Below are 25,386 nucleotides of genomic sequence, written 5' to 3' on the forward strand. Positions count from 1 at the left end.
CAACTAAAATATAATTGAGGTAACATTTTTATTTTACAGGGAAAGCAGGGAAAGACTCCCTGCTATTTTCCAACAAATGTGTAATTTTTATAAATTTTTAAAATAGTTTTTTAGCTAAAATATACTCAGCTGTTTTGCCAGTATTTTTTTTGCTGTCATTAGTACTGTATGTTTGCCCTTTGTACCTAGAACACATATCCAGTCTTGTCTCATGGACCAAGAGGACATGGTACAAGATTCCAGGAGCTGCTATTAGAAAGAAAATGTAAGATCCCCTTCTTTCACAAGTCTAGGGAGTTTGACAACATGCACAAGATGTTCTAGTGCTTTACTTGATTTAAAAGTCTTAATGCAAGTTAAATTTACAATGTAAAACTTAATGGGCTGAAAATGAACTGTTTTAAAGACCTCATTATCAGCACTGTTTGTTACAGAGGTTTTACAACTATTTTGATCACAGGATGCCCCAAACCCAGTCTATTTTGTGTTTAATTTATCCTCAGTGCCACGTTGTTGTTTCTGCAGAGAAGTCCCATGAAGTCACACACACTACATCATACTTGGCAATATTCTAGATGAGTACACCAGTTTTCAGCACTAACAAATAGAAAATTGGTAATTTGCATTTTGTGCCTAAGGTCTTAAGGATTTAGAGAGATATTTTTAGCCTGGAATCATTTTGGTATTTAAAGCAGAGATCTGATGTCATGTTTAAATGGCACAACACCGTGTGGTATTCATGCTAGCGTGAGTACCTTTGCGTGACTCAGTGCTGCCCAGCAGCAGTAGCTTACAGCAAGTTTCACTGCCTGCCCAAAGTATCACTGTCAGGGCTCTGGGCCTTTGGCTGGACTGGGAGGCTGACAAGGAGAATGGCATAATATAGTATAATATTACTGCTGTTGCTATGACAGTGCTTACAGACCAGCCAAAACCAGGGTTTGTCTGTGCTAGGTGCGCAATTATTCCCGTAATGGTATTTTTTATTCTGTTAACTCCACATCCACGAAAAATAAAACATTTTAACTTAGAGCTAGTTTTGGCAGAAGTTTGGGGTTTATCTATCCATAAAAAACCAGAAAAACACAAATAAAAGCCAGTGTGATGAGTTTTGGAAATTCACTCAATATAGCATGGCAGCAATTCTTTTTTTTTCTTGAGTCAGCACATATGATTTGTAAGAGACTGACTCAGTTCCAGCCTGAATGGCTTTCCTCTAACATAAGTGCACGAGCAAACAGAAATACTAAATATGCATTACCGTTCTTAAACTCACAACAAACCATTTGCTAAATTAACTGAAATCACTGTACTCATATTCTCAGGAGTTACTTACTGTATGTACAGTCCTGAATGTGATAGACATGTTTTATAATTTGTCTTTGAAGCAACACAGCATAGTGAAACCTGATGAAATTCCTGCATGCAAGCACAGTGGAAGCCATCACCTAGAGCAGCACCTGCTTCACTTCTGCTGCACTACAAATACATCATATTTATTGGAATGTATAAAATAAGAATGCTACAGATTCATCAGAATATCTGGTGATGTGAAAACAATCCCTTAGCTTTTAGAAGAGGGTGCTCCAATGTGTGAGCAACATCAGCAATGGACAAAGCTCTGTCGTGATAAAATGAAATGAAGGTGGATATGCGTGGATACAAATGAAGGTGTCTGAAGCGTGTGAGGAGAAAATACAGTCCATAACCCAGCATCAGGTAAAAAGACTGCCTCTTTCTGTTATAAACTTGGCTTCCTCTAAGTGTGGCTGGAAGGGAGCAGGGTATGGATATTTGCAGTGTAATCCTCAAAGTTTGACATAGAAAAAAAAAGAGAAGTTAAGGAGGAGTTGGAAAGCAAAATGTCAATGGGCAGGAGCTTTCCCCTACTGCCAAGACAGCTTCATGAAGGGAATTTGGTGACTGGTGATCCAGCCTGCCTGCAGGATTCCGGGTACAGTGGGTAACGTAAAAGCAGAAGAGCAGTTTATGAGGCTAGAGGTTTCTTTAACATCACAGATACTGATGAGAACAGCCTTCACATTTTTTAGTTGAAACTGTTGGATTAGTACATTTTGAGAAAGCTTTAAAAATGATTAGGAAAAGCAACAGACTGGATGATTTTGTGTACCAATAAAAGCAGAGTGAAAGAGAGCTGCTGAGAGATATTAGCATCTCAGGTATATGTGACAAAACCTTTAAAGGTGTTGAGAAGAATATTTCAAGAATATGATGAGAATATCCTATGAAATGTAAGGGAAGCAAATGAATGGCCACAAAGCCTGCAAACTGTGCAAATATTTGGAAAATTATATTCTCATTACTACTGACTTTGTCACAATCATTTCTAGTCAAAATAAGAAAAAACGTGGAAATAAATTAGCATCTTTATTCTCACTTTTTTTTGTTGGATGTAATATCCCTCTTTCCCTCACTCCTTTTCTATCTTTCTTATGCAGGCATGTGTGTCCATAGTAAATTGGTCACTTACAATAATTGATTTTGAAAATTCAGAACATATAGGCATTTCCAAAGGACTGACATAGATGTGGGAGCTCTGTACCTTCGCTTACCCTAGCAAGTTCAATCTCTAACCAGTTTGAGCTACTAAAAGACTTGATCTGGTTATGGATGGATAAAATTTTTAATCCAAATGCTGGCCTCCCTATTTATAAGATATTCAACCCAAAGCTCACACCTATGTATCTCCAAATATGTTTCTGAATGAGACTAGATAGCTTTTGTTTAAATCCATGTTTTTTCTAAAGAAGTCACCATGACATTGAACTAGTAGGAATTTATTGTTCAACAGCTCAAGACTACAGAATACAGTCTGCCAGACCTGCTATGACTACAGGCATTCCTGATGCCTTTTGTTGTTGTGTTATTTGATTTAAATAGATAAAATATACTAGTACTAATGAGAGATGTGGTTTTAAGTCATCACGTCTAAATCCTGGGTGTATAATTTGACTTGTTTGTAAGAAGTATTAAACAGGATTTATTTGTTTAATTAATAAAAGCTGAAGCATTGATTGTATTGTGTTTTTTCTCAGGCAGATAGTTCTCCCATACTCTGCCTCCCGCACTAAAGCATTTACCTTTAATGCAAAACGGTCCATCATAGGCAGTTTTGGAGCAGTCACAGGAGTAGCCATTGTATTTCTCGACACATTTACCGCCGTTTGCGCAGTACATCCCATAGCTCGTGCAATGGCCAGAGCAGCCAGGCTTCACACCTGGTGTGACTTTCGCTCTCTCTTCCAGGTCCAGCGTCACCCCGTTCATCCTTAATGAACGAATGCAACCTAGGAAGCCTCGCTGGCCTCCTGCAGCACCTGAGAGGGAATGTAAAACTGTGAGACAACACTGAACAGATTTTATTGTTGCTTTCAATGAAATATCCTGTTAAGCTTGTGACAACAGCTGAAAATAAGTAAATTCTTTGTAAAGGCAAGGAATTGCCTTGTGCTAATGGCAATGAAATCTAACCTTTTGATACCTTACCTTAAGTAAGCATAAATAGTAGGTGTGTCTGCTTTAAACTGATTAGACACGAGAGATTCTAGCCCTCCAGTGTAAGACTTCATTTCATTTCAACTTCAAGATTTTTAGAGATAACAGTGGAAGAAATGGGCTTGGCTCGGTTGCTAAGGTATAGCCTTACTCTCTATATGATTAGTGATGATGGATGCTAATAATAATGCCACAATATGTTACGCAGTGTTACATTTTTCAAAGCCACGATGGGGAAAGAAGGAAAAGATTTAAAACCCCACTTGCAGTTGCAACAGGAAATGTAGATGTTAATTTCCAAGCAACGTCGGGTATATTGTTTAGTTGCCTGAGTATAGGGTGAAGGATCTAACACTGAAGAGCTACATTTGAAAATCTGGATTGAGATGGCTTTTCTTAGCAGTCAATAAGAACGGTTCCTTTCTCCCCCCTGGTAAACACTTGCTGAAAAACGTGATTTCAGCTAGGAAAGTCTTATCTGGGGCTGGATTAGAAACAAAAAGCCCCTAAAAAGTGCAAGCAAATAACAATGAGTGGCTGTCATCCTTTCTCCTCATCCTCTCATCTCTTTGATTACTCCAGTGCTGCAGGTGCTGAAGAGTCCCTGAGGAGATCTGAGTGCTCATCACCACAGAGCACAGAGGCTGATATTTACCTGAGTGGGAAAGAGAACTAAATACAAACCAAAGAGAGGGCTGCTTCAAATCAGCTGCTGGTAACTGGATGATTTGGAGTAAGAGGAGGCAATGCTTGGCCTCTGCCAAGTGCACAGGGCATACTGGTGTGGTTCCATTCTATGCAAACTCATATACACTGCAGTGATGAAAAGCCCCCTAATACATTTAATTCCCTTCCTTCCCCTCCTGGTGACTGTCCCAGTCCCTAGGACATGAAGTCACCAACCCTCAGGGTCTCTCAATGGCCCAAGGAATAGATATTTATTCTACAGAAAGTGGAACAGAAGGCACTGAAACAATTCTTGTTCGGTATTACTTTCCAGGCCCCAATATTCCAGGTGTTTTTTGGGACACTCCAACTCAAATCAATTCTCTGACTCTGGGTAAGGATTCTTCAAAGTGTGTGCTCCAATCACCAAGTTATATGAAATGGATATGATGATTCAGAAAGAAAGAAAATCTTGTGCAGATCTGGACATTCAGTTTTTGGCAATAAAGGTACTAAGTATTTCAAAACATTGCTGGTGTTACAGTTAATTCAAAACTACCAGTAAAAATTCATCATTATTAACAATTCCCCAAGAACTCAGGCTGGAAAAAAATCCAACTTTTCCTGTTTTCAGTAAAAGACTTGGTATTTCTCTTAAAAGGTTAAGGCTTCCTCTTTTAAACAAACTTCACATTTCAGCTTATTTTGAAACTGCCTTTTTTTGGGATCATAGTCAGCAGTAAAGGAGAATCTGAGCTTGTAAATAATGACTGCACATCTGGTGACACATTATACACAGTTTGCAGTGACACTGTGCTGTTTACTAAGGCAGTAAAGGCTTTCAACATAATTTTAATTCATTTCTGCTGTTGAACCCTGACTAACATGGGGAAAAAAAAAAAGATAATGTCTTTTTTTCCTTTCCCCTTCCCTCTTCTCCTGTTAACAGATATCTAGAGAGGTAGGAAAGTACTTCTTTGCTCAACATTTTATGCAGTTCTGACTCCAGTTAATGGCACTTGGCATGTCTGCACTTCATAGCCCTGGGGCTAACAGTCAGAGAAATACAAGTGCTGCTGGAATGCCTGCCCAAAATGTAGTGGAGACCAGCAGCTCCAGAAAGCAGCTGGACTAACTTGGTTCCAGGGAATGCATTTGTGTAACACTGTGTGATGCTCTCCTACACTGAACAGGCAAACAGCCCATGGGAACAAAGGGAAAAGACGGCAGCGAGAATGGTGAATGCAAAAGCGCGGGCAATGATCAAACCTAAAGAGGCTGAAAGTGCTGTCGAGGCTAGGATGGGCACTGCAGGCACACGCAGTCCTGGCAAGACCTATGCAGAATTTTTCACTTCTGTGGTCAGTGTATGTGTGTGAAAGGGACACTTGGCAAAAAAGGAGTTTGGCACTAATGCCTGCTAAAGGCACTTTAAGCTAGGAGCTACAGGTGGAGAAAGACAAAAATGACAAGTTGCCAGCACAGAATATTTTTCTCTTAGTTGATCTTCTTATTTCTGTAATTATGGACATGCTTGTCTTTTCTCTTCCCCCTTCCCCGCTGTGCTGTCATGTAAGTGCTTCAGGAGTGCAACTTCCCACATTAAACTAACTGTTGCTGGCAAGACACAACACAAAGAATGTTCAGCATGTGAGAACAAAGCCCGGTTACCTGCTCTGCATCTTACCAACATAGAGCTGGCTGTACAACTCCAGTCGCGTGTGTCCTTCTGTTGGTGCTTTCCGGACCTCCAGGGGTAACTGGTCTACCTGCAGGCTGGCCTGTTTGACATTCCTCTCAGCATTGACCCTATGCCACTGGTCATCATTGAGCTGGTTGGGAGATCTAACGACGATTTCCACAGGTCCATTTCCAACATCAAATGAAAATGAAACCTCCATAGCAGCTGAAACATCAAGCAAAGGGGAACCCATCTTATGTTGTAAAAGTTCACTTATACTTCCTAAACAGAGAGGAGTCATATTTGCTAGAAATATGCACTGCTCAGCCACCTTTCAGAATTTATAAGCACGTTCAGTTCCTTCTAACCTGAGTGGGAGTTAGAGTATTTCCAAGGAAGCCATTGTGAAAAGTTTCTACAGCATGTGATGGAAATCAAATCAGTTTGGTTTGTAAAATTTAACCAGAAAAAATTATATCCTTGAAGAGGACTTTTTATTTCCACTAATAATTTCAATAGTATTGAAAAAACCTGTTCACCAGCTTTTAGAAGAAAACATCAACAGACCCTGAAATAATCACATTAACTTTTGATTTCTGCAGCTTTCCAGTTTCCATAGGTTTTTTTTTAGGGAAATAATGCATTTTGATAAAAAAGTGGTGCAGAAGAAGTTTACTTTTTTTTTTTTTTGAGGGGCAATTGATATTTACAATGAACTAATAATGCAGTGGTTATGACCTATGTGAGATTTTTATGGCTGAAAAAGAAATGGATTCTTAGCAAGCACTGCAGTGCTCTATTTATGGTGGATGATTCAAACCATGTTTAGAAATTTTACAAATGTCCATTAGGCTCTACCAGACATTCCTCCAGGTCAGCCTTGGCAAACTATATAATTGATACTTATTATTAACGGGGAGTATGAGTGTGATTAATAATATACAGATGATTTTGGAATGAAGAAATATAATTTTCACTTTCCTACTGATATTTAGATTATACAACTTGGGGCTGTAATTTATATTATGGTGGCAAAACATCAGATGAAAGCATTACCAGAAAACGGATTATCAATGATAGCATTCACAAAGGAGGATACCAGACAGAAGTAAAGACAACCAAGAGTTCCATTTAATTTGTTTTTCTTACATATAAAATAATACAGCCACAGTGCCCTTTTAATTCTTCTGAAAAATCTCAGGTGCCCAATTATGGTCTCAGTGTTCCAGTACAGCTGTGGTTTCTTGTTTGGTTGAATTAATAAAACAGTCTTATAAAAATCTTACTCAGCAAGGCTATTAAATTGTGGTAGAAGCACCACTCTATGATCATTATCACTAACAAGACTGATAAATAGTGGGAAATATTTTTGTACATGGCCTAATAAATTTTCACAAAGTTATATCAGACTGAATTAAATGCACTGAGAATGTTCTTTCAAACCATATTTATTATACAATTGACACCTTTGATTTTTTTCTGCAAAATTGGCTCTTTCTAAAAGAAAAAATTAAAAGCATATTTTATTGCTGTTGTAGTCTCTGTTCTCTGCTCAATAAAATAATTTCATTTCTGGAATGAACTGACTTTCATAAACCATGAATTTAGTCTGTTTGGCCTTTTGCACTTGACAAGACAGAAAATCTGTATGAGCCAAAGCTTGCCATTAAAGAAATAAAGATGTTTCATTCGAATGTTATTATGTCTTATAACTTCAGCAGTTCTGTCAATAAACTCAGGCAAATTAGGAATTAGAGTAAAATCTCTCCAGTACTTAAGCTGTATGTTGTGTTGAAGTCTATTTTCAAGCATGTGTGTGTGTGTAATTCTCCTTTACTTTTTGCTTTGAAGAACTGCCTCAGATCTCTTCACTGTTAGGCTTGAATTGCTTCTCAAAAGCCGTCTGTCTACAAGGCTGTAAAATGAGAACCCCTTAGCAGACTTTTCATCTTATTCTGAGGCAACTGATGGCACTGTTGATAGTGCTCGTGGGTACCTTCAGTACAACCCCATCCAGGATTTTGAAAACCTCTGCAAGAATGCTTCTTTGTTTGCAAGCTCTTGGTCTTCTGGATGGAAGCATCTCTAATTTTTTAAGGAATATAATTCTTCCTTTAAAAGAGAAAATGTAGAGAATTGGCAAATAGAGATATTTCAAGTAGAAGTTCTGTGCCAGCATAGTCTAGCTTTATGCATGGCTTTAAACTGAAATCTGTATCACAGCCTGAAAGATTTATAATGAAATTAGTACTTATTGGAGAAAATTGCTCACTCTGACATAAGAGTATCATTTATATAAATTCATATTATATTTTTATATTTAATCTTATAGCTAAGGAATGAAAAGCATTCCAGAAAAATCTTCTCATATAAGGCCGTTTTCTCTGCCTGTACCTGCTGACATGCTGAAAGTTAGAGAAGGCAGTACAGAATCTATGGACTGTACTGATCCATCCCCAAGCAACCTAAAAACATGACTGCCATAAACCAAAGGGGAGGAAACTTATTGCTAGACTGATGGACTGAAAAAACTTGAACTATGTCAATAAAAAGACCTTTGCAGATGGGCAGAGGCTGCACGACAGCATGTCTCACATGCGAGTTATGTTGCTGGTTCTGACTCCTCAGTTTCCATTGGAATGAATTTTTGAGTCTACACATTAAATGTATTTTCTAACCAAGAGCATCTCTAAGTAAAATGATTGGCACTTGTACATTAACAGAAATGGATGAACATCTGATAACAGGCATGTTAGTCAGAAAAGGAAGATGAAAGAAATTGTACTCTTCTAATAAATGAGACAGAGGATCTGGTGACAACTGACACGGAGAAGGCTGAGGTACTCAACAACTTTTTTGTCTCAATTTTCACTGGCAATTGCTCTTCCCACATCTTGAGTCCCTGAATCTCAAGGCAGGGACTGGGGGAATGAAGTGTTCAAGGTCAGGTTGGACAGGGCTTTGAGCACACCATGCTGCTCCCACTCCTTTTTCCTCTGACCCAGCTTTACTGCTGAGCATAGTGTTGTATGGTATGGAGTATCCCTTTGGCCAATGGTCAACTCTCCTGCCTGTGTCCCTTTCCAACCTCTTTGCTACCCTCAGCCTACTGGGAGAGAAGTGGGAAATAGAGAAAGCTTTGATGCCATGCAAGCACTGCTCAGCAACAGCCAAAACAGTGGTGTGTTATCAACATCAGTTTAGTCACAAATGCAAAACACAGCACCATATGGGCTGCTGTGGAGAAAGTTAACTCCATCTCAGCCAGACCCAGCACAACATCAAATTTGCTTAGAAGTTCAGCGTAACTAGTTATGTAGAAGAGTAGCAATTATTTAGGGTTTTTTTTTTTTTCCTAAGTATGGTTTACTTTTCAATCTCTCTACATCCACACATACAACCCTTGCATGATGTGACACGATGGTAGTATTATTCTGTTAAACTTTGAAAGGGGACAATTAAAAGATATCTAACATACATGTGCACATGTGACTATTTATTCACAGTAACCAACTGAACCAGATCAGGATTTTTTCAGAAACATGTAGCACCATGCACAGGTACCAGAGATTTCTACTGGTCAGTCACTGTAGCTCATGAGTGAGTTTTCCTAATGATCATTTTATTTTCTATTCTACCAAACACCATAAAACTCAAACCAGTTGTTCTAAGGAATGAGAATGAGGATCAGACATTGAACAAATGTCTGAAATTGCTTAATTGTGGAATAAAAAAAAGAAAATAAATGTGGGTTTCAGTTTATTCAGTCAGTACAAAGTTTTGTGATGGAAACTTCATAAAATTGAACACGGGTGAATTTTTTATGTGCTCCTGCCACATCTATTCATTCAATAAACTGACGCTTGTGGCTTAGTTTACCCTTTCTGTGCCTTGTGCAATTACTTATAATTAAATCTGAACACGTTTCTTTCATCAATTCAATTTTCTAAGGTCTCAGGTCATTGTCAGCCATCTGTTCAGAACACAGAAGTGCAACTTTGGCAAACAAAATGCCCTTCTCACTCTTTGTTCTGTGTTCTTGTTTTTTAGCTCTATTCAGATCCCACCATTTCCTCATCTTAAATCTATGAGGTATTTGCCCATAAAAAGAAAGGTACACAACTCAGCCACCCTGCAGGAAGACATGGATAGGCTGGAAGAGTGGGCTACCAAGAACTTTATGAAGTTCAACAAAGACAAATATAAGGTCTTGTACCTGGGAAAGCATAATCCAGGACTCCAGCACAGGCTGGGATCTACCTGGCTGGGGAGCAGCTCTGTGGAAAGGGACCTGGGGGTCCTGGTGGACAACAAGTTCAATATGAGTGAACAGTGTGCTGCTGCGGCAAAGAAAGCCAACAGGATGCTGGGTTGTATCAAGAAGGATATCACCAGCAGAGATAAAGAAGTCATTATCCCACTCTACTCAGTGCTTGCCAGGCCACACCTGGAATACTGTGTTCAGTTTTGGTCCCCGCTATAAAAAAAAGATGTGGACAGGCTGGAGAGTTTCCAGAGAAGGGCCACAAAGATGATGAAAGGACTGGGAAGCCTGCCATATGAGGAAAGGCTAAGAGAACTGGGTTTGTTCAGCCTTGAGAAAAGAAGGCTTAAGGGAGACCTTATCACCATGTTTCAGTATTTAAAGGGTAACTACAAAGAAGATGGAGACTCCCTTTTTACAAGGAGTCACATGGAAAAGACAAGGGGTAATGGGTACAAGTTACTCCTGGGGAGATTCTGATTGGACAGAAGAGGAAAATTTTTCACAATGAGAACAATCAGCCCTTGGAATAATCTCCTTGGGGAAGTGGTGGATTCCCCAACACTGGACACTTTTAAGACTTTGTTGGACAGGGTGCTGGACCATCTTGTCTAGACTGCTTTTGCCAAGAAAGATTGGACCAGATGATCCTTGAGGTACTTTCAAACCTGGTATTCTATGATCCTATGACTACATGGTCTGTGGGGTTCTGCGTTCCTTGGGTCCTTCCTTTCAAGGCTTTCTGGTAGATATGCTTTAGTTAAACACAAGTTCTGAGGCTCAAATGCACGGGAAGTAGTATGCTTTTCTATGTCCTTTGCTATGCAGAAGGTCAGGCTAAATGAGCTGACAGACTTCTCTGGCATTCAAGATCTATGAAAGCTAGGTCTCCCATTTTTCTAGAACTCCTTGTGTTTCAGGTCTTTTTTTTCCTGTTTTCCTAGTTGGATCCTTGTTGATAATTTGCAGGCTAGGATCTCTAGCTATAATGAGCCTGCCAGCAAAGAGACACTGACAGACGTGTGGGTGCTTACAAGATGCTGAGCAGTAGGTGGAGGTTCTCAAGACACATCAGCTGTGAAGAAAAAGGAGGAGGGATTACAACCCTCCTCACAGTCAGTTTTGTATGCCTGTCTCTCTATTTCTTTCCTTCTCTCCCACTATCCTTTCTCTGAAACACATACTTTCATCTCCTCCCTTGTACTTTTTTTCTCTTAACTCCTGTTTTGGGTGTGTGTGGTTGGGTTTTGGTAGTGGGGAAGGGAGCTACAGGGGTGGCTCCTGTGAGAAGCTGCCAGAAGCTTCCCTGGCTCCAAGCTGGACCCGTCTCTGGCCAAGGCCAAGCCCATCAGCGACGGTGGTAGCGCCTCTGGAAGAACATATTTAAGAAGGGAAACCTGCATCGAAGAGAGGAGTGAAATGTGAGAGGAGCACCTATGCAGATACCAAGGTCAGTGAAGAAGGAGAGGGAGGAAGTGCGCCGGAGGAGGGGATGCCCCTGCAGCCCGTGGTGAGACGGCAGGCTGTCCCCCTGCAGCCCATGGAGGGGAGCGGGGGGAGCAGATGCCCACCTGCAGCCCATGGAGGATGCCACAGTGGAGCAGGGGGATGCCCCCCAAGATGGCCGTGACTCCAAGGGAAAGCCCGCGCTGGAGCAGTCTGTGCCTGAAGGACTGCGGCTGGCAGAAAGGACCCATGCTGGAGCAGTTCATGAAGAGCTGCAGCCCATGGGAAGGACCCACGCTGGCGAAGTTCATGGAGGACTGTCTCCCGTGAGAGGGAACCCATGCTGGAGCAGGGGAAGAGTGTGAGAAGTCCTGCCCCTGAGGAGGAAGGAGCGGCAGAGACAATGTATGATGAACTGACCCCAACCCCCATTCCCCATCCCCCTGTGCTGCTGCGGGGGGGGAGGAGGTAGAGAAAATTGGGAATGGAGTTGAGCCCAGGAAGAACACAGGTCTGGGGGGAAGGTGCTGTAAGGTTTTGTTTTACTTCTTAGTATCCTTGTTTTGATTTGATTTGTAGTAAATTAAATTGATTTTGTTTTTTCCCCAAGTTGAGTCTGTTTTTTGCCTGTGACCGTAAGTGATGAGTGATCCCTCCCTGTCCTTGTCTCGACCCATGAGCATTTCTTTATACTTTCTCCTCTTCATCCCACCAGGGTGGAGGCGGGAGGAGTGAGCAAGCGGCTTCATGGTGCTTTGTTGCTGGCTGGGCTTAAACAACGATACCTCCCCTGATATATTTTTATACCCTTCAGTGGGATTTATGATGTTTTAGTTGACTTACACCAAAGGGAATAGTATCTAACTTCTTTAGGATCCTTTTGAAATCCCATTTTTAGAACATAAATGCCTTGTTACAACTAGAATTGGAGCTCACTTGCTTGGCTGTAAAACAGGATACAACAATAAGCTGTAAACTGTAGACTAAAACCTGCCAGACAAGTATTTCCCCCCTCCACTTTGCTTGCTTGTTCTGTGAAAACAATAGCTTGAAAATATTCTCTCTCTGTAAGGGCAACACCTGCCAAACTTCTTGGACTGTTTGTAAATACACCTCTGACGAAGGGCTCACTGACTAAACCAGTAGACAGAATTCAGTGAAAAGATTGAAAATGAATGAAAATTCAATCAACAGATAGAGATGCTAAACATATCTAGAGCCAGTGGTTTATGTATCTTTATATGGAATCCATCATCAGGGTCAAGATCAAGTCTCATATCTGTAGTCACTGGAATCCTTCCCATTGACTTTAGTAGGCTCTGTCTAGGAAAGAGGGCTTTCCAGGATTTGAAAGCAACTATCTTGTCCACCTTTCCCTCTTATACCTAGCTGAGCTTTAAGACAGTTTTACAAAGTCATCTCTAAATTACCTACCCTGCTGTCCTCATTTGCACAGGGGTGAGAGATGGCCATGCCAATGCTGACATTGAAACAGCATTGATGGGTTCTTCCTGGCTGCTGAAAAATGTGGAAAGGGCTACAGATGCTAGCCATATAGGAACACACAACCTGCTTTGAGGAGGCCACTTCTTAAGGGACACAGCTGAAAATTAAAGCCACCAAAACAACATCTCAGAGAGAAATTGTTGATCCAAGTTGCTTGACTGCAATGCAGGAATTACTGTGTAGCTTGGCTGTCTGTTAATAATCAGGTAGTTGTCAAAAATCATGATCATATTTACAGTAATTGGACTAAGCATCTGGAAGATTTAATCATTTATCTAATTCCCAAATGAAATGGCCATTTGAACTAATGAGCAAAAGCTTCACTCATTTGACCAAATGACAGTGCACTTCTATGCCCAAGACTGCAGTGATCCCTGAGCTAAGTGCCAAATAAACTAGCTCTGGAAGCTGCACAGCTGCATCAGCATGATGCTGTGCCAAGACTAATTAGTTCTAATGAGAGGCTATACTGCACCTAGGATCAAACCCAGCATAGCTGAGTGCTGATTTATGTGGACACACTATCTTTCTTAGAATTAGCTCAGGTATCTAACATGGGGGTTCATCGTCCAGACTAGACACACTCTATATGTGCCTGTAGGTTAACAAGTCAAACAAAAAACAATCATGCAACTTTACACTATCTTTGATCTTATTCAGTCATTTATGTAAGTGTCAAGAAGGAAAAAAGGGTGAGTAAAGCTATCACTTTGTCTTAACATCATTTAACACCCACTTCTCATGGTATAAATCTATCCACAAGATATAATACAATAGTAAGTGAGACTCAGTGTCTTTCTGAACCTTCAGAACAAGCTGATATTCTGTATGGAGTAAACAATCCATCGGACAATCACAGAACCATAGCATGGTTTGGGTTGGAAGGCACCTTTAAAGATAATCCAGTCCAACCCCCCTGCCATGGGCAGGCACATCTTTCACTAGATTAAGTTGCTCAGAGCCCCATCCAACCTGATGTTGAACACTTGCAATGATGGGGCATCAACAACTTGTCTGGGCAACCTGGTCCAGTGTCTTACCACCCTCATCGTAAATAATTTCTTCCTTATAACCAATCTAAATCTACCCTCTTTCAGTTTCAAACCATTGCCCCTTGTCCTGTCATTACAAGTGTTCATAAAAAGTCTTTCTCCACCTTTTTTATAAGCCCCTCATATATTGAAAGGCATCAATAAGGTCTCCCTGGAGTCTTCTCTTCTCTGGGCTGAACAATCCCAGCTCACTCAGCCTCGTGGAAAAATTGCTGGAGGTGACTTATTGATATGTCCCCCTCTTAAGGGAAGGTAAACCTCCAGGGTGGAATGCGGTGGATATATAAAGAAATCTGTTCCATAATAATTCCCTAAGCAACATAACCTGCAACCTTAGATGTTAGCAACACCAGGGGAGCTTGGTATGCTGACTCTGAGAAACAACATGGAGCGTGGAGCAGAGTGAGGACACTGCGGCCAGGCTCTGTGATATCACCACAGGGATGGGCAACTGGAACTACTGGAACAAGAATGGAAGGTCCCTGCATTGAATCCACTGAAGCAAGGAGGTGAAACAATGGGGTTCTGTCAAAGCTATTGTCTTACTTCTGATTTATATCACAAGTGCCCAGTTCTGGAGCAGTGACATGCTAAATCATGTCCTCTGGGTAAACTTTGCTCATTATAATCTCATTATAATACCAAAACACACCTCCATCCCAAAGGCTACCCGCCTCCAAGGTGCGACCACCCCTCACTGAGCATGCGCTGTGAATTTTCTCTAGCATATATCTTTGAAAGAAAAGTGAGGAGATTTTATACCAATTATAATAAAGGTATGTATGACTAGAGTCACTCAAGCTCTACCTAAAAATGGGAAAATAGTATAAAAGGGCTTAAGAGAGGAGGAATGCTAGGGAAGTTACCACCATAGACAAGTTGGGAGGACATTGCTGACTTCTGGGATCAGTCGATGGGCTGAACCTCTCTTCGCCCCCATAGGGACGCCTGTTGGGTGAGATTCGAACCCTTGGTCATACCAAGTGCTTCCGCGGGAAACTTAGAAATCTCTATAGAGTTTTTCCATAATTTAGCGTGCTTGTAGTCAACTGTATTCTTGGTACTTGCACGTGCTTTGCAGACATTGTATTTATCACCGGCAATCCAAAAGAATCTGTACTTCTGTTGCATTAATAAACTGTACTGTTCATTAAAATCTAGCCGTGATAGTTTGTTGAACGTGCCCAAACTTCTTAAGTCTGGCCATAACAGTTTGTTGAACACAACTAGATTGAAAGTATATTATGCTATTTGTGCATCTGTAATCATGGTAGTTCAATATATATTGAATGCGACGGGACTTAGAGTGTTGAATTGGGCATCACTCAGAATCTAAGCCTAGCCGCCCCCAGCCCCTCTGATATCTGAGGATAAGCTGGAACACAAGGGGGTTTATTTTCTGCCAAACTTCTTTACCTTTTAATGCAACAAACCTTTCTTCATAAAAAAGATGTTCCAGCCCTGTGATCACTTCTGTGGCCCTCCTCTAGACCCATTCTAACAGGTCAATGTCTGTCTTGTGCTGGGGACCCCAGAGCTCAATGCAGTACTTCAGGTGGGGTCTCACCAGGGTGGAGTAGAGGGGGACAATCGTCTCCCTCGACCTGCTGGCCACGCTTCTTTTTATGTAGCCCAGGATACAATTGGTTTTCTGGGCCGCAAGTGCACATTGCTAGCTCATGTCTGATTTTTTGTCCACCAGTAACCCCAAGTCCTCCACTGCAGGGCTGGTCTCAATTCATCACCCAGTTTGTAGTGATACCGGGGACTGCCCCACCCAGGTGCAGGACGTTGCACCTGGCCTTGTTGAACTTCATGAGGTTCACATTGGCCCACTCCTCCAGGCTGTTCAGTTCCCTCTGGACGGCATCCCTTCCCTCAAGCTATCAGCTGCACCACTCAGCTTGGTGTCATCTGCAAACTTGCTGAGGGTGCACTCAATCCCGCTGTATATGTCACTGATGAAGATGTGGCTGAAGAGCTGCCTGGCGGAAAAGGACCTGGGGGTATTGGTCAATAGCCAGCTGAATATGAGACAGCAGCATGCCCAGGTGACCAAGAAGGCCAATAGCATCTTGGCTTGTATCAGAAATAGCGTGGCCAGCAGGACTAGGGAAGAGATCATCCCACTGTACTTATCACTGGTGAGGCTGCACCTTGAATACTGTGTTCAGTTTTGGGCCCCTCGCTACAAGAAAGACATTGAGGTGCTAGAGCGTGTCCAGAGAAGGGCAACAAAGCTGGTGAAGGGTCTAGAGTGCAAGTCTTATGAGGAGCCACTGAAAGAACTGGGGCTGTTTAGCATGGAGAAAAGGAGGCTGAGGGGAGACGTTATCACTCTCTACAACTACCTGAAAGGAGGCCGTAGCGAGGTGAGGGTCAGTTTCTTTTCCCAAGTAACAAGCAATAGCACAAGAGGAAATGGCCTCAAGCTGCGCCAGGGGAGGTTTAGATTGGATATTAGGAAAAGTTTTTTCACCAGAAGGGTTGTCAAGCATTGGAACAGGCTGCCCAGGGAAGCGGTTGAGTCACCATCCCTGGGGGTATTTACAAGATGTGTAGATGTGGTACTTAGGGACATGGTTTAGTGGTGGACTTGGCAGTGCTAGGTTAATGGTTGGACTTGATGATCTTAAAGGACTTCTCCAACCTAAACGATTCTATGATATTAAATAGTAATGGTCCCAGCACGGACCCTTGAGGGACACCACTTGTTACTGGTTTCCACTTGGACATGGAACCCCTGACTGTAACTCTTTGGATGTGGCCATCCAGCCAGTTCCTTATCCATCTATGAGTCCATCCATCAAACCCATATCTCTCCAATTTAGTGGCAAGAATGTTGTGGAGGACCATATCAAAGGCCTTACAGAAATCCAGATGACACCAGGAGCTCTTCCCTTGTCCACTGATGCAGACACTCCATTGTAGGCCGCTAGGTTAGTTAGGCACAATTTTCCATTGGTGAAGCCATGTAGGCTGTCTCTAATCACCTCCCTGTCATGCATATGCCTTGACATAGCTTCCAGGAGGATCTGTTCTATGATCTTACCAGGCACAGAGGAGGCTGATGGGTCGGTAGTTCCCAGGGTCCTCCTTTCTACCCTTTTTAAAAATGGGTGTGATGTTTCTCCCTTTTTCCAGTCACTGGAGACTTCACCTGAGTGCCATGACATTTCAAATATGATGGAGAGTGGCTTGGCAACTACATCAGCCAATCCTCTCAAGACCCTGGGATGCATCTTGTCAGGTCCCATAGACTTAGGTATGTTTAGGCTCCTCAGGTGATCTTGAACCTGAGTTGGGTTACGATGGGAGGCACTTTGTTCCCCCAATCCCTGCCTTGACATTCAGGGACTTGAGATATGGAGGAAGAGAGATTACCATATATATTTATAAAATATTACTTCCTTGTGAAAAAGGAAGTACAGTGACTGCTATTAGTATTAACATTTTGATGATATAACTGTAAAGTTAGTTTTTAAATATGAGTGATTTCAGACATTCTGTAACAGTATTACTGATTTCTGCTGAGTGAAATTATTGTTGCTTGGAGAAAATATTTTTAAAGACATTTTACCTTCAGTTGTAGGAACAGTAGAAACATGTATAGAAAGGAGAAGAGAAATTAACTTCTCAATGTAAGGTAAAGGAATGAAAACATGTATAACTGAATGGCTTTAACCTTTAGAGGTTTGGAAAAAATGATACCGTAATATTTAGAAAAGATATAAATAGAAATCCAAGGGTGGTTTTCTTGCAAAGATTAATGAAACTAATTTATCGTGAATAGGACTGACTAAATTCCTCTGCAAATTCATCAGGAATACAGAAGTCTTCAGAATGTCTGAAGCTTCTTATGACCTTTTCAGTGTGTTTTTATATAATGTTTTCATTTTGAAATTTTCAAAGTATCCTGCAGACCAAAAAACCAAATCAGAATGAATAATAAAGAAAAAGGCTTTGTCAAATGCAGAAAAGTGCATCCTCTGAAGTGCCTATCCTTCTCATATTTTTGATCCTCATTTTCTCCACCATTTAGTCTGCAGCCTGAAGGCACTTGATTCAGTCTTTGCTGTGTGCAGTATCTACATCTGGTTGCTGCAAACTTGCAGTGACATTTCTTTGCAAATGGACAGTGAATTAGATCTACTGAGAGACGTCCTGATTCAGCAAGAGCTACTGTTTTCTTATGCATATGACTATGCTGACACATTGTAAGACAAGACTGCACACAAATAAATTATTTTGCTGTATATTTAAAAGATGTGAATTTAATACATTATTGTCCTGCTTCCATGATATTTTCACATCTTCCTTCTACTAAGGTTTACAACTGGACCAGCAATTTCAACAACTGGACAAATAAAAAGTCCTAGCTTTCTGTCTACAGGAACCAAGCATCTTTGGATTAATGGGAATTACATATGTTAAAATCCTTCTTTCATAATTTCATTTTATGACTGTTCAAATATATTTTCATATATCTGGCTGCCTGAATGAATAGCTAGCTGTTTTCTTGTTCCTTCATTGACTGTGTTGGATTAGACTCCCTCTACTATAATAATCTTCACCTATTGTCTCCATGCTGAGCCCTTGAAATTCATTATTCTCACCTGTGGCTTTAATCTTAGATACTCAATACATACCAGCTGGCTCAGAAGTACTGTACTACATTGCAGCATAGTCCTGGGAAATTCTGGGACTCCCATACTCTGGGATTCCCAGAGTACTAGGAAATACCAGTGAGAGGAGATGACAGAAAAAAGTTGTGGAAAAGGCAAGTGAAGAGAAGGCAGGTGGAAGCTGGAAGGTAGGAAAGATAGCAACTATCCCTGGGGTAAATCTTGGCTCCAACCCTCTTCAAATCTTCATTAATGATCTAGATGATGACAAGGCAGAGTGTACCCTCAGGAGGTTCACAGATGTCACAAAACTGGGAATTCCATGCTGCTATCCAGAGGGACCTCAACAGGCTGGAGAAATGGACTGTCAGGTACCTCATGAAGTTCAGCAAGGGGAAGTGCAAAGTCCTGCACCTGGCAGGGAAAACTCCCATGCAGCAGTACATGCTGGGGGTCACCCAGCTGGCAAGTAGCTTTGCAGAAAAGGCCCTGGGGGTCCTCGTGGAGACCAAGTTGAACATGAGCCAGCAATGTGACCTGGTGGCAAAGAATGCAAATGGTATCCTGGGCTGCATTAGTAGGATTGTTGTTGAAGGAAGTGATCCCTCCCCTCTACTCAGCACTCCACACCTGGAGTACTGTGTCCAGTTCTGGGCTCCCCAGTACAAGAGAGACATGGGCATACTGAATAGTGTCCACTGAAGAGCCACAAAGATGATGAAGGGACTGGAGCACCTCACATATGAGGAGAGGCTGAGAGAGCTGGGACTGTTGCCTGGAGAAGAGAAGGCTCAAGGGGGATCTCATTAATGTCTATAATACCTGAAGGGAGGGTGCAAAGAGGACGGAGCCAGGCTCCGTGCCAGTGGTGCCCAGTGACAGGACCAGAGGCAATGGGCACAAACTGGAACACAGGACATTCCCTCTGAACATCAGGAAACACTTTTTCAGTGTGAGGGTGACAGCTCTCTGTGGGGTCTAGTTGAAGGCCACTGTAATTTTCCTCATCAGCTTCAGTGAAAAAGAATGCTGATGGACTGTAGGACTATTAGTTTGCTGCTGATAATCTGTTTGTTGTCTGTTTCCCTTGCTTAACCTCTAATGCTGAATACATGCCTCTCTGAATGGAATTGGAACATAACAGTGAGCTGGTTTGCTGAAGCTCATGCTAGATAAGACTACAGTGATAGTAGCAGGTAGAAGGAAGAAATTAAAAAGTATATTCATTACCAGCAGTGTATCACTTGCAGTAAATATGTGTTTCTGGAGCATGGCACCAAGATGGTTGTCATCTGTATTCATATGGCTAGGGGATTCTAATAGTGTCTCCTAAACAAGGTTTTGCTAGTGTAATCTATATTTCTGGCAGCTAAAAGTTTCCTGCATAATTCAGTTCCAAGGAGTAAATCACAGAGTCCTACATTTTCCATTTTTCTCCAGTGCATGATTAGTCTCTTGGATTGCATTAGGAAAGTCAAAGAAATCAGAGTTTGCTACAAGTAAACATATAAAGAAATAAAAAATTACACATTATTATTCTGTTAGTCTGTGGGGTAGTCTGCAGCATCAAGCTTAATTTTGTTGTGCACATGACACTTGCACCAATACCCCTATCTACATATTCTGAAACATTTGCAAGTGTATTTCAGTGCTTCCTTATTGCTGTTTTACATGAGTTCAGCTAGCAACACTATTCCCCCTCCTTTCCGTTTTTCGGTATTTAAGGAAATAATAGTCTGGGATACTACTGTGTGAAGTAATTTCCTCAAGTGCACATTTACAGGTGCACTGTTTCAACAATACCAGTATTAAAAGTAGGCTATTCACTACCATAGTCTGCTCTGAAAAGGTTAAGAAGTTGCATATAGAAAGAGGCATATCTGTTAGATGCAGCACTTCTCGGTTACATCTTGTTTCTGGTAGAGAGCGATTATGTCAGTGAGCCATTGAGTTTCCACGCACACACAAGATTAGATTACTCCTTTGGAGCAGAAGCCGGAGCAGAGAACAGTGCAGACTTATAATCCTTCCCTGAGTTTTCCCTAGGGTGGTCCAACCTGCTGTCTGAATGCAGCTGAGGGGGAACTTTTAACTGCTGGAAACCTGCCTTGACCTTTTCCAAAGCACACAGGCTACCTGCAACTGGCTAAATTCTCACCAGGTGCAAGGTAGTAAAAAAAAATGGCCCTGGCTTCTGTCACCTTGTGGACTGACACCAATTCTCTTTCTACTGGCAGACAACTACTTACACATGTAATTCACAATATTTTGGAAAGGTGTAACTATACTGGAGCTCAATATGAAGGGAAATCAGAACTGAATACAGCACCTTCCTCGTCATGAGTAAGCATCTGTGTGAGGACAAAGATAAGGAGGGATTTGATTTTGGTAATAACTAAGAATCAGTTATTTTTATTTCACTTTAAAATAAACTCAACTATCAACTATCAAACAGAAATATCAGTCTTCCTACACAGTAGATTAGATTGCTTTGGGGGATAAAATTATTGCATTTAAATGAAAGTATCAAATTTTCTCATGCAAGATCATGCAAAGGCCAAATATGCCCTAAGAAGATAATTATTTATTATCATTATTTATTAATTACTTCAGTTATGCTAATTGCACTCCAGCTGTCTTGTAGATAAGCACTTGGAAACAACTCTCATATTTTTACGATTATATTGCAGTTGATGCAGCAATTTTCAGCCATGGACATCAAGAATGAAAAATAACATTATCAGTCCTGCATAAACAGGGAATCAAAGCAAAGATATGTGAAAGGACTTGTTTAAGGTCAAACATCAGATGGTTAGAGCAGGGCTTGAAAAAATACCTACTTGCTTTACTTCTAAGGCAATAAATGCCATTTCAGATAGACAACATTAACTCCCATCCAGCCAGCCCTCTTGCAATAATTACTTAGCTGCCTGGAAGGAAGGAAGGAACAGTGACTCAGTTGAAGGTCTTGTTGATTCATCTCATGAGAGTTACTACAGCTTAAAAAAATACAGCAGCAATATCTTCTGGTCTCTTTTGTGAGAGATGATTCACACAAAGGGAACCGTAGTCAGTGCACTGAGTGGAAAAGGAGAGGAGGCGTATGCTTTCCTGTCTGTAGTGGGTTATAATATACTTCATTATATCCTTTTAACTGCAACACTTTATCATGGACCTGAATTGGTCCCATGCAACAGAAGACACCACAACAAGGGGGAAGCACAGATGTCAAAACAGCTCTCCCATGCAGCATTTACAGGGTTTTATGTAACTGCTAGTTATTTTTTGTTGGATGAAAGGCAAAATAAAAGTGGGTGCTAACGTTCTGAAATCAGGTTATGTCTGAGCATGGTAAAGTATCAGAGAGATTTTTGAGAGGAGAGAGTGGCTTCTTTTCCTCTGAAAAATTGCTATGAAGTTGGCACGGTTCTAAAAATGCTGAGCAATGGGTCTGAGTGCTTATAAGCAGATGCAAAGGATATCAACCCCCCTCTCAGATATGTCACTTTTGAATGTCATAAAAATCAGCCAAAATTGTAAATTGTGCATCATACTAAAAGTAGTAAGAGCCTGGTGTGGGCCTGAAAAGTAGACATCAAGACTGTCACTCTTCTGTGCTGTGATTTTGAGAAAGCACGTTGCCCGTGTCCTTTTCTTCCTCTTCTGTGTTGTTTTTCTTATTCTGTAATTTGTGTATTAGCTGTAGGTTCTTCTGTAGACTGTCGTTAAGACTTGTAAAGGTACTTAGATGCCTGGGTGGTAGCTACCAAAAAACTTTTACGTCTGGCCTGGTGCTCATGACGATATGAATTTATTGATTTTTTTTTTTGCCTGGCCATGTAAGTTTTTGTCATTTGTAGTGGCTGTTTTATAAGCAATTTTTCATGGCTGCTATTTCTTTGTCTGTGGCTGTCCAGGGCTCACCATCAGAGTAGGAAACCTGTTGCACTATGTGCTGTACTAACACAATAAAAAAGGCCATCCAAAAATGACTCAAGTTTACTTTTAGTGTAGTAACTCTGTATATGAAAAGGGTGTGTGTAAGGGGGCAGGGTAAACGGACCCAACTAACTGTGGCTCCCTTTTATCAAAAGCTTTAGACAAAGATTTTCTTCTCTGACAACTACACTTGTAATAATTTATGGTTGCCAACATGCAGGGTAGACCCCCCAAAATGGAAGATGGTATCTTCAGTATTGTTTACTTTTTTATTCTGCAGCAGGAAAAAATATCTACAAAAAATACAAAGCAGGAGTATCATGGAGTGGTACAGGAGAGTGGGAGACAAGAACTGACATGTTGGAGGCAAAAATATGTGCTCTGACTTCATGGTAAAAAAGGTAGAAATGTAGAGATAGAAAACTCCTGTAACACACTGGCAGAGGATACAGGGCACAGCCACATGCTACGTGCTCATTTTTGACTGGTCTGTGAGTGAGGGACCTGCCTGGTTTAGCCACCTTTTCTTAACTACTTTGCTTCACTGTATACATGATCTGTAAATGTAAAGCCAACAGGAGACCCATTCCTATTTCCTGCTGCAACAGTGGAAAACATAGAAGGGTGAGTGAAAGGATTTATGACTGTATAAAACATTTGTTGTTAAGAATTCATACTAATAGAGAGCTGTCTGCAGTGCACGAGTAGAGACAAAATGCACTACAGCGATCCAAGCTATATTTTAAAAACAAAGTCAAGAGGATATAAAAAGCCTAAATTACGCAAGATGGTGTAATGACAGTCTTGTGATAGTAACTGCCTTCATGCTCTTCTTAAAAAATAGATCCACTGTTTTATTAACTTTTTAACCAAATTTTACATGAATGTTTTTTCTTTTCTTTTAAAATGTAAGAAATTATACATGTGTGCAAGGTTTCTGAATGAAAAGTCAGGAGAAGAAACATTCTTTTTGCTTGTCCACAGAGCAACTGTAGCAAGGCAAGGTAGAGAGACTGAATCAAGAATGACGTAAAAATTAATTAATTTTCATCGTGATTTAAATTGGTATTTTTTTAAACTAGCATTTAAACCATGACAAAATGCTTCAAAGTGTTAGGAAAATCTGTGGCCAAAACATTATATGAACATTTAGCATCTATTACATTATAATGTTCTCACAAACACTTAAAGAGAAAAAAAAATATATTTACTTGAATCAATCTATTGACATAATTTGAATTGTGTGCATAAATATTTGAAGCATCATGGATACAATTGCATTATTATTAAAAACACCTCCTCTTTGATAATATCTTATTTAGTCACAGAAAATCTTTTTCTGCTTTAAAACTAGGATTAAAGAGCAGAGTGGTGTGGGTGACAGTATAGTGGGTGTCTGATGTAGGCCACCTGACTAGGAAGAACAAGTGGATGAGACGTTCTAGAGACAGCTAGAAGTAGCCTCATGTTCACAGGCCCTGGTCCTCATGTGGGTCTTCTTCTATGGGACCTGATGGGATCCATCCAAAAGTACCGAGGGAACTGGTGGAGGTCCTTGCCAAGCCACTTTCCATCATCTATCAGTGATCCGGGTCAACAGGGGAGGTCCCAGAGGACTGGAGGCTTGCCAATGTGACTCCCATTTATAAGAAGGGTCGGAGGGAGGATCCGGGGAACTACAGGCCTGTCAGCCTGACCTCGGTACCAGGGAAGATTATGGAATGGTTTGTCTTGAGAGAACTCACATGGCAAGTCTGGGACAAGCAGGGGATCAGGCCCAGTCAGCATGGGTTCATGAAAGGCAGGTCCTGCTTGACCAACCTGATCTCCTTCTATGACCAGGTGACCTGCCTAGAGGATGAGAGAAAGGCTGTGGATGTTATCTACCTCGACTTCAGCAAGGCCTTTGACGCTGTCTCTCATGGCATACTCCTTGAGAAGCTGGCGTCTTGTGGCCTGGACAAGTGTACTCTTCGCTGGGTGAAAAACTGGCTGGATGTTCGAGCCCAGAGGGTTGTGGTGAATGGGGTGAAATCCAGTTGGCGGCGGGTCACAAGTGGTGTTCCCCAGAGCTTGGTGTTGGGCCCCGTTCTGTTTAGTATCTTTATTGATGATTTGGATGAGGGGATTGAGTGCACCCTCAGCAAGTTTGCAGACGACACCAAGTTTGGAGGCAGGGTCGATCTGCTTGAGGGTAGGAAGGCTCTACAGAGAGATCTGGACAGGCTGGATCGATGGGCTGGGGCCAATCGTATGAAGTTCAACAAGGCCAAGTGCTGGGTCCTGCACTTTGGTCACGGCAACCCCATGCAGTGCTACAGGCTTGGGGAAGAGTGGCTGGAAAGCTGCCCGGCAGAGAAAGACCTGGGGGTGCTGGTTGGCAGCCGGCTGAATAGGAGCCAGCGGTGTGCCCAGGTGGCCAAGAAGGCCAATCGCATCCTGGCCTGTATCAGAAGTAGTGTGGCCAGCAGGAGCAGGGAAGTGATTGTTCCCCTGTACTCGGCACCGGTGAGGCCGCACCTCGAGTACTGTGTTCAGTTTTGGGCCCCTCACTACAGGAAAGACATTGAGCTGCTGGAGCGTGTCCAGAGAAGGGCAACCAAGTTGGTGAGGGGCCTGGAGCACAAGTCTTATGAGGAGCAGCTGAGAGAACTGCGGTTGTTTAGTCTGGAGAAAAGGAGGCTGAGGGGA

At 41.6% G+C, this 25,386-nt stretch overlaps 1 protein-coding gene across 3 annotated transcripts in view; it reads right to left on the reverse strand.

Moving 5' to 3' along the window:
- The window catches only part of CNTNAP2 (contactin associated protein 2), a 1,249,274-nt gene that overhangs the window by 104,240 nt on the left and 1,119,648 nt on the right, over positions 1–25,386 (reverse strand). For all 3 annotated transcript variants that reach the window (XM_052795237.1, XM_052795244.1, XM_052795253.1), the window contains 2 exons: positions 5,870–6,088; positions 3,102–3,338 (listed from right to left, as the gene is read on the reverse strand). In XM_052795237.1, coding sequence (XP_052651197.1) covers positions 3,102–3,338; positions 5,870–6,088 — 456 coding nt within the window. The remainder of the gene's footprint in view (positions 1–3,101; positions 3,339–5,869; positions 6,089–25,386) is intronic.

Source organism: Harpia harpyja, chromosome 1, assembly GCF_026419915.1.
Source record: "Harpia harpyja isolate bHarHar1 chromosome 1, bHarHar1 primary haplotype, whole genome shotgun sequence".
NCBI lineage: Eukaryota > Metazoa > Chordata > Aves > Accipitriformes > Accipitridae > Harpia > Harpia harpyja.